This window comes from Hippoglossus stenolepis, chromosome 12 (genome assembly GCF_022539355.2).
Source record: "Hippoglossus stenolepis isolate QCI-W04-F060 chromosome 12, HSTE1.2, whole genome shotgun sequence".
Taxonomy (NCBI): domain Eukaryota; kingdom Metazoa; phylum Chordata; class Actinopteri; order Pleuronectiformes; family Pleuronectidae; genus Hippoglossus; species Hippoglossus stenolepis.
In genome coordinates, this window is record NC_061494.1 from 15,011,617 (window position 1) to 15,021,491 (window position 9,875).

General features: G+C 40.5%; 1 protein-coding gene across 2 annotated transcripts; it reads left to right on the forward strand.

Moving 5' to 3' along the window:
- The first annotated feature begins 260 nt into the window (after nucleotides 1-260).
- On the forward strand, nucleotides 261-9,326 carry anxa11a (annexin A11a). Of its 2 annotated transcripts, none has more exons than XM_035172649.1 (15): nucleotides 261-419; nucleotides 2,141-2,431; nucleotides 3,187-3,269; nucleotides 3,967-4,296; nucleotides 4,432-4,519; nucleotides 4,816-4,910; nucleotides 5,218-5,331; nucleotides 5,488-5,578; nucleotides 6,042-6,121; nucleotides 6,211-6,267; nucleotides 6,353-6,446; nucleotides 6,753-6,848; nucleotides 8,259-8,317; nucleotides 8,449-8,571; nucleotides 8,683-9,326. In XM_035172649.1, the coding sequence occupies exons 2-15, from the start codon at nucleotides 2,143-2,145 to the stop codon at nucleotides 8,740-8,742; spliced, it is 1,659 nt and encodes a 552-aa protein (XP_035028540.1). In that variant the 5' UTR covers nucleotides 261-419; nucleotides 2,141-2,142; the 3' UTR covers nucleotides 8,743-9,326. The 2 variants fall into 2 exon arrangements, with proteins under 2 accessions (XP_035028540.1, XP_035028541.1); XM_035172650.1 differs by having other exon boundaries at nucleotides 4,084-4,296.
- The last annotated feature ends 549 nt before the right edge of the window (nucleotides 9,327-9,875 follow it).

Here is a 9,875-nt window from a genome sequence, read left to right on the forward strand (position 1 = left end):
TCTCTCTCTCTCTCCCTCCCTCCCTTCCTCCTCTCTCTCTCTCTCTCTCTCTCTCTCTCTCTCTCTCTCTCTCCCTTCCTCTCTCTCTCTCTCTCTCTCTCTCTCTCTCTCTCTCTCTCTCTCCCTTCCTCCCTCTCTCTCTCTCCCTTCCTCCCTCTCTCTCTCTCTCCCTCCCTCTCACTCCTCCCTCTCTCTCTCCCTCCCTCCCTCTCACTCCCCCTCCCTCTCCCTCCTTCCCTCCTTCCCTCCTTCCCTCCCTCCCTCTCACTCCCTCCCTCCCTCTCTCTCTCTGTCAGCTGCAGACAAATAGGTGGGTTCCTTAAATGGAAACTATGAGTCCCACCCACATTCGTTAAATACAGTCCAGACTGCGCCTGGTTAGAGAATCGTCTTCCAGGAAGAGACTGAAAATCACCGCAGTAAGTGTCTAACTTTAAGTAACTCGGGCTGGGACAGTGAAAGGTACATTAGCACACGGTACAAGTTTTATCTGAGGGACTCGAAACTGTTTTTGTTTTTGTGGCGCCCTGGTCGATCGCGGACACTCCTGCAGATCCGTCTTTAACCATTTAAGGCCACGACGAGTGCGAAGTTTCGGTCTGCTGCTGTTTATTCACTGTTGTGACGGGTAGCTAGCTTTCTAATGTAGTATAAAGGCCCACGGGCTAATCGTTGCTTGTTTGTTCGATAGTTAGATGAGGTCACTGTTCGAAAAATCGACCCAAGACGTCTGGTCCGTGTCTTAAGTGTGTCCACGGAATTAAACTGTCATGGTGGAAAAGCTAAACAAGCCACATCATGTAATTTGTGTTGGCAGCTACCTTTGCTAGTTTTTGTATAGAAGATCCGTACAGGCTTTAAACCAAGCTAACTGTCAAATACATCCCCGATTGAGTCAAACGTGAAGTGTTTTAAGCTAATTGTTTATTTAGCATAATCTGTTAGCATGCTGTTGACCTGTCAGTGTAACGTTTGTGTGCCTCCTGGAAAATATGAATTCATTAGCAATTACATTTTTATGTTTTAATCAAAAGCGAGCGGACCGACACAGCTATTAAGGTGTAAACAGCATTAGCTAATAGAAACCCTTATTACTAAAGGATGTTGTGATAACCTTACGTTAAAACGGCTTTTCTTTTGATCCTGTAATGATTAATATCTTTATTAGTGCCCCCGTCATGTGTTACAACCGTTTTCTGCACGATTTCACAACAGCACATGAACTCAGCATCAGTTCAACAGAGATGGACAAGGAAGTGGGAGAGTGGTTCAAAATGTCTCACAGTTAACACTCATGAGTCACATGGATTATTAGATAACTAATAAGAAAGCAGATGATACAAATACTTTCTCTATTCTCTGGATGTAAATTCTTCTGTCTCGTAGGATTTGAGCTCTGTGTTTTAAAGGGTAGCTTCCCTGCCTCGTGTGCATATTCAAACACAGCGGATCCCTTTTTTTCTGAGATCATAAAATGCAAATCAAAGACGGCCGTTCGGTTGAAGTAACCATGGAACAAGTACGAACACTGGACCAAAGGCTTTTCATACAAAGCTTGGGCAAAATGCAAGTTTCCTCACCACCCGCAGCTGAAACTGGATGTGACCCAACAGCCCTGGAATGACTGGTTTTGCCTCTCATTAGTGACAGTGACTATTCAGAAACTGTTAACTAATACCTCCTGTGTTATCAGGAAATAACTGAAAACCGGGGCATTTGTGAAACAGGTCACTGTTTGCCTATAGGTGTGTTTAAAGGAAGAACACTGTCATAGGCCCTGCCCTATAAAGCAGACGAGTTGCTCTTATACAAATCTAACTATATAATTAAGTCTGAGCTACATCTTTCAAAGAAGACATAGTATATAAAGGCACAGTGAATAATTATTCCCACTGGAAAAGATGAGCAGGGGAAGGTTTACAGCTGGGTGTTTTTTATTGCTTTTGTTGCCATGTCAATTCATGGATATGTCTTTAGTTTGCCATTAAGAACGAATTTCTTTCTTTTAATTCCTCTAAACCAACATTTAGTAGAGAAACTAGTGCATTTTTGTCATGATGGCTGCACAAAATGATCATTGTCTGATTTGCAAAAGGTCTTTGCCATCCCTTTGATTAACTCTTCTGTTTTTGGATTAAAGCAATGAGCTACCCTGGATACCCCCCTCAGGCTGGTGGATACCCCCCTCAGGCAGGCGGATACCCTCCGCAGGCAGGCGGATACCCTCCTCAGGCAGGGGGATACCCACCTCAAGCAGGCGGATACCCACCTCAGGCAGGCGGATACCCACCTCAGGCAGGCGGATACCCACCTCAGGCAGGCGGATACCCTCCCCAAGCAGGAGGTTACCCGCAGCAGCCGAGTGGCTACCCTCCACAGGCTGGCGGCTATCCACCACAAGCAGGAGGCTACCCACAGGCACCACCACAAGGTGAGCATGCAACCCTGTATATTAGATAATGTGAAACTTTGGGATGGGTTTTTCACTTTTTTGTTAGTTAGATATTGATGCCAATCTCATGTCTGTATTGTAAATATGAAGACACTATAAGATAAGCTTAGCTTCACATTAAGACTGGGCACACAGGGAAAAAAGGAGCCTGGTTCTTTCCATAGTAATAAACTGGTGTTCTTTGTTAACCAGCTCTCATCAGAAATATCAATAATTATAGATAACTATTACTTCAAAGTTGCATTAAATGATCTATGGCCACTAAGAGGCTGGAACACTACAAAATCATGTCAGAGAAATAAACTTATGTACAAGCAACTCAAGTTGTATAAAAATGCCCACTTCTACATATAGCATTAACATCAGGGCAAACATGAGCATTACTTTAGACAATTCGATAATAGAGTAATTAGAGAATGATTTATTTACTTTTGAAAATATTCTGGTGCCTTGTAGGAAGTGAGTCAGTTTTGTTTTTAGGCAACACAGATCATGAGACTTAAAGTTAAAAGAGTGGAATTTGTTTTCCCCTCAGAAACAAACAAAGTGAGTCTCACAGTTCCTCCTTCACATAGTACTCCCATTCTCTGTCCAGCACTCTTTTCACCTGCATGTTAGAAAGTGAGAAAAGGGAAGTTCCCAGGAAGAGGGGTCCTTCCGGTCTCAGTCTCAAATTCAATACTAATTTCCTTCAGGCATTTAGTAGCATAATATGTTTTTGGTATCTTCTCCAGGCAGCTGGGGTGGTGGCCCTACTGGTGGTTATCCCTCCATTGGTCTTGACAGCTTATCCAACCCCGGATACAATGCTGGTATGGTAAGTTTATCTGAAAAAAAAACACCTTCATCTGCACCCAGAAAATCTTAATGTATGTTAAATGCAACATGATCAGATTATTGCACTGAATATCCCAGTTAGAATGAATTACTCAGCCATTAATGGAATATGGCATCCTTTGACTTTACGGTAAGACTATTTCAAAGTGCACATCCTAATATTTTTAGCTTTACCATTTTCTTTGTCAGCTTCTCTTTCAAATTCTCTTGCATACTTTCCTCGTATACTCATATACATTCTTATCCATGCTTCTGAAACCTATTAGTGTGATGCAACCTTTTAGTTTTACTCCTTTTACTTCTCTGATCTGTGTTTGTCTGTTCTGTGTTTGTATTTTCGCATGTCTACATTTCTGTTCTGTAATACAGCATAGCCACACCTTTTTGATACATTTTGTAAATGGTTTCAAACCTCAGGAACATTAACTTCAGGTTTTCTGCTGAAGTCAGATCCAGAATCTGTATGACAATCTTTTAAAAATATTTATTAACATTAATGCAGATAGTGTTATTTTAAAATCTAATTAATTCAAATATTTAGTAATATAAATAAGTGAAAGGTAAACAAAACAAAATATTTTTCAAAAAAGGTGTGACGAGCTATGTTTGTTTTGCCTGTAGCAATTTCCAAGGATCTGTGCACATATGGGATGTGAACCAATCTTTCCAAATCACAGGCCAACCACAACTCATCCATGTACACCCAAGCCCCTGGGGTGTACCCATCTCTCCCTCAGTCTGGTGGGTATGGTGCCCGCTTACCTAACCAACAGTCATATGGCATGTACCCACAGCCAGGAGGGACCATGCCTCAACACCAAGGCCCAGCGATGAGCTACCCCGGTCAGCCTGGACAGCCTATGCAAGGGTACCCTCGTGCCCCATCACCTAATCCTTCCATGCCCGGTTATGGAGGAGCTCCCGCACCTATGCCAGGGTACCCATCACCAAATCCATCCATGCCAGCCTATGGAGGAGGAGCCATGCCAATAGCTCCAGCTGTCAATGTAAGAGACACTGACACTTTGCATCTCTGTTTTGAATGTGGTGCACACATTCACTTTTAAGCATTCACCATGTAAAACAGAATGAACAGTGTGTTGGAATAACACATCACGGAAATGCCTGTGTTGTTATGTCAGAGAGGATTCAGGGGAACAATCAAGGACTATCCTGGAGCTGACCAACTTAGGGATGTGGAGGTCCTGAGAAAGGCCATGAAGGGCTTTGGTGAGTGCTGTGGGCAGACTTTAATCATGGTTTGCTGCTTGTTATTTTATTCTTTTAGCTATTTTGAAGCTGCATTGTGTGACAGATTTGAATATTAAACCAACTACTCAGCTAATCAAAGAAATCTAACAACTGTTATCTGACAAAGACGCTTTAGCCTTAATTTTGAGGTTATATTTTTCTCGACTTTGAAGAGATTTGTCATTTGACAAATGAAAGCCATGTCTAAGTATGAGTAAAATGTTTTGAACCTGAAATAGGTCAAATTTGTATCTGCATTTGATTTGTCTATGCAGGAACTGATGAGCAAGCCATTATCGAGTTACTGGGGACTCGCTCCATCAAGCAGCGTGTCCCTTTGCTGCGGGCCTACAAAACTTCCTATGGGAAGGTAACCGTCCTTTTCATGCTACTTTTTAACTTTTTAGTGTGGAAACATTAGGAGTGCATCTAATTTTTGAAAATTGCTGACAGAACAAACACCATTTACTAATATAGACTCATACATGGCTCAGTATGCAGCAGCTAGCTGTGGTTAACAGTGACAAGCAGACAACAGGTGCTGTCAGTAAAATGGAGAGGGGATTGAATTTCCTCCGAGCTCATTACAGTTATGCCACAGAGTCTCTTCCCGTGTGTGTTTCACAGCAGCAGTTAATGACGGTTTTTAGTTATTGAAAGCATGTTTCCCTTTTTAGGATCTGGTTAAGGACCTGCATTCGGAACTGTCTGGAGATTTCAGGAAGCTGGTCATGGCTATGTTGAAGAGCCCAGCTGAGCTTGATGCCTACGAGCTCAACAGTGCCATCAAGGTAAAAACACAGGGGGAAAAAAGCATGTGTGCATGATTTAGAATTCTGTAAGTGCTTGCATCAGCTGTGGATTTGATTGAAGATTCACTTTACTGTAGTTTTGTCTCGGCCAGAGGACGAGGTTGTCAGATGATTGTTGTTCTGTTTTCCTAACAGGGAGCTGGAACCGATGAAGCCTGTCTGATTGAGATTCTGTCTTCTCGCTCCAACGCTGAAATCAAGGAGATAAACCGCATTTACAAACAAGGTGAGGTGCCTCAGGGTGGTTATTGCACTGCTTTCCTCCACTGCTCTGTTCTCCTTTATCACACAGCATCACAACACTGTGTTGAATATCTTTAATTACACTGGTGGATAAGCTCTGTATATCTAGATTTGGGTATTACCATGTCAAACATAAAATCAGATATCAAGTCCTAGCCCTTTAGTCAAAATGAAGGCAATGATATCGAGGTCAACTACAAATACATAAAGGTATTCCATGATTTTAAATGAATCCTTACAAATCCAGCATCATTTTGTCAGCATTAGTAGCTTTTTTATTTTGTATGCTTTTGTAGAATTTCACAGTATCTCAGATTCGCTTGCCAGGAAATCAGATCCTGGTCATTTCCCTGAATATCTGTCTTGGATTCTCCTGATATTCTTGGTTTCTGTGACCAGTTTTTTTGTTTATTTTGTTTGACTAAAATGGTTGAAATAATTTGCAGAATACAAGAAGACACTGGAGGATGCCATCAGCGGAGATACTTCAGGCCACTTCCGCAGGCTCCTGATCTCTCTCGCCCAGGTACAGATATATAAACAATTCCTTGTATACCTGACACCTCTAAACTATTTTCAAATTTAATCAGGAATGTTTTTCTCTGTACGTCAAAGGGTAATCGTGACGAACGGTCTAATGTTGACATCTCTATGGCCAAACAAGATGCTCAGGTAAAGTCAGTTCCATTAGCATTAATAATAAATGTTTTATTATTTATCATCAACATTGCAAACAAATACACATTCTTCCAAATAGGCCCTGTATGCTGCTGGAGAAAACAAGCTGGGAACAGATGAGTCCAAATTCAATGCTATTTTGTGCGCCAGGAGCAAACCACATCTCAGAACAGGTATTCTTTATGAGGACGCGTTCACAAGCTTCATCTAATCTGGTTCAACATTTAAGACATGAAGTATATATGAATAATCGAGAATTGGGCCACAATGAAAGTTCAGTCCTTTGCTGTATATATTCCTGATGGTGTGTGTGTGTGTGTGTGTGTGTGTGTGTGTGTGTGTGTGTGTGTGTGTGTGTGTGTGTGTGTGTGTGTGTGTGTGTGTGTGTGTGTGTGTGTGTGTGTGTGTGTGTGTGTGTGTGTGTGTGTGTGTGTGTGTGTGTGTGTGTGTGTGTGTGTGTGTGTGTGTGTGTGTGTGAGTGTTTCTGGAGTACCAGCAGATGTGTGGAAGAGATATCGAGAAGAGCATTGGCAGGGAGATGTCTGGAGACCTCGAGAGTGGCATGCTGGCAGTGGGTAAGAATACACACACAATACACACACCTATTCAAGTCTGGTCTTTGGCTACATTGATACTAATATGTTTTAATATTTTCAAACCCTTAAAAATCAGATCTTTTTAACCTGTGCTGGCTCCTGTTTTAGTTTGAAACTTGCATTTCAAGCCGCACAGGCTAAAACAGAGGCTTCCTGTTTACACTGGCACGTGCATGCCCAGTTCACGTGAATGGTCATTTGTTTATTAACACTTAACATTCTCATTATGTTATAAGCTGTGTTGCTGCTATCGCTTAGTCCACAAATAAACGTGACTGTATTGCAGTATCTTGGTAGCGTTCCTGTTGAAGGTGTAATCCTCTTTGTGTTTTCTCGTTTGGCAACATATCTCAGGTTTATGGTACAGTAACATGTGTTTGTTTGACATTCTCCATAGTTTTTCCACACCCAGTCTATATGTCTTACTTGTGAGGTGGTGTGCACTGCAGTGTTGGATGTTTGCTATCGTTTTTTTTGACACGGTTTCATTTGACTCTCTCAGACAACTCTTTGGTTTCTGATTTCACGTTTGCTTTCTCATGCATGTTTACATTTTTCCAAATTATAACTCACTTTAAAGCTGCAGTTATCAATATTTGGCCACTAAGGGGAAGGGAATCTCAGAATCAAGATGACAAACACCGCTCTAGTTTAATGCCACCTTTATAAATTGTCATGGCTAACACATTTGCATCTAGCAGACACATAAGCCACTTTTAAAAATAGATTCTTCATGTTTATATCGAACCAGACAACGCCAACATGATGTTCCCCCAGTGTAACATTTTTAGATAGCTTTCTGGATGCTACATGTGACAAAACAGTGTTGGCATCTGTCCAGCATTGCCGGCTCTCTCTACTCCCTTTTACACAGATACTAAACCGATAAAAAAGGCTATAGCAACATTATCATCCCACAAGGTTCATAATTCTTGCTGCTGATTAATGCAAGTACATTATTTACTCCTCTTTTAGCTCTGTTTTGGTCTATGCCACTTAGATCTACCCAGAAAACCTCCTAAACACATGTCTGGCTCTTTGGTGAGATGCTATAGTAACGGTGTTATAATAATAATGCTCTATGGCTTCTTCATTCTGAGTGACCCTCTACGGAGTCATTATTGCTGTTTTAAATACACAAATGTTGGTTACTGCAGCTTTAAGTTTGCTTGTTGACATCCTCTGTTACATTCTTTTGATGTTTGTGTAGTTTGATTTTACATAGGTCACATTTTCATCATCCTCACCATGTTGTGTAATATATTGCAGATTTCTTCTTGCAGTCAAGAGAAACTTAATGATCTTATTTGTATTTCTTTAAAAAAGACAAAGTATGAATGAATGATTAAATAGTGCATGTGTTGGCAATAAGTATTTTCTCTATTTCAGTGAAGTGCATTAAGAACACAAATGCCTACTTTGCTGAGAGGCTCTACAAGTCCATGAAGGTGATGCTCTCCCTCTTGTTTGGATAGAAGTTTTCTGTATAATAAGTGAAGAATAGTATTCGATTTATATCACGCACTCATTGTGTGTATGTACTGTATATTTACGTGTATGTGTGAATGCATGTGATCAGGGAGCTGGGACCAAAGACACAACCCTGATCCGGATCATGGTGACTCGTTCTGAGGTTGACATGCTGGATATCCGCCAGGAGTATGTTAAAAACTACGGCAAATCGCTGTACACACACATCTCTGTAAGTATCTCCATCCCATACTGTATTCATACAAATGAAATACAGCTGTGTGACAAGCAGACATGACAAAGACAAATATGTGAATTAATTGCTGATGCATTTTATTGACAGGGAGACACATCAGGAGACTACAAGAAACTCCTACTGAAGCTGTGTGGGGGCAGTGACTGATCTGGAAACTATGTCTTCTCCAGTTTTCAATTAAATATCAGTTTTATATCTCATCTAAGCGCACTATACACAAACTGCAAACTTGCATGCCAAGCCTCTCAATGAACCTCATATATTGCTTCGTCCAATTGTTTTCTATATACAGTATGCAAAAAAATGTTTTATATTTTTTCATTTGTGATAACTTTGATTTTTATGAGTTAAATATTCATGGCCATACAATTGATTTGTCAGCGATGACGTATGCATTTTTAAAAGATATATATTTATAACATTTTATTTCTTATGTGCCATTATTACCAGATATGTAGTGATATCTGGAATGTTTATCAGCTTGTTTTCTAATGTTCAGCAAAGCTGAATATAGTATGAACCAGAATACATAGAAGCTCAGCACCAAAGGAAATGTTTGCAACTGTATTGTCTCTTCTATATTTTGTCTTCAATTTACAGTTTTTCGTTAATCATAGTGTTTGGGGACATTCTTTTTCTTGTGTATCGTTTATGTGCCATTGTTGTTGCAATCATAGCATCACATTTCATATATTGTTGGAATCTCAAACAATAAACATTGAGAACACAAAGTGGGAACATTTGTGGTTTGTCACACAAACAAACTGTAGAGCACATATCTCCATCAAGGCCCAACATTTCCCTTATGAAACCACATTTACATTCACTAGATTAAGATTTTTATTTGGATCTGAATTATTCTTTGAGAATCAACTAAATTGTTGAATCTCGCAATGTTAAAGACAGTGAAAAGAAATCCTGGATCGCCCCTTAATCTGGATCTGCACCAAATTTTAATGAGTTCTTCCCTGACCTGTACCGGTCCTTCCACCAGGTTTCTTGATAATCTGTCCAGTGTTTTTTGCATAATCCTGCTAACTAACAAACAAATAAAGAAACATAGATGAAAACTTAACCTCCTTGGTGGAAGTAATTATTACAAATAACAATGTGAAAATCCCTGTGATCAGTGCACGGTTTCACAATCCAACACGTTTCTGGTGTAGCTGTAGTAGAATCAGCCTGCCACTAGAATGCAGTGAAGTCCTTGTGTCGAACCCAACAGCGACACCAGGAGTGTGAATTTCAACAAGCAGTTCATAAGTTCACATGAATTATTA

What these genes read in the sequence shown, in the direction of transcription:
- anxa11a (XM_035172649.1), top strand. Translation starts at nt 2,143, where the DNA reads ATGAGCTACCCTGGATACCCCCCTCAGGCTGGTGGATACCCCCCTCAG. An exon ending in AAAGGCCATGAAGGGCTTTG is followed by an intron (nt 4,520 to 4,815) that starts GTGAGTGCTGTG and finishes TTGTCTATGCAG; the next exon opens with GAACTGATGAGCAAGCCATT. An exon ending in TCCTGATCTCTCTCGCCCAG is followed by an intron (nt 6,122 to 6,210) that starts GTACAGATATAT and finishes TGTACGTCAAAG; the next exon opens with GGTAATCGTGACGAACGGTC.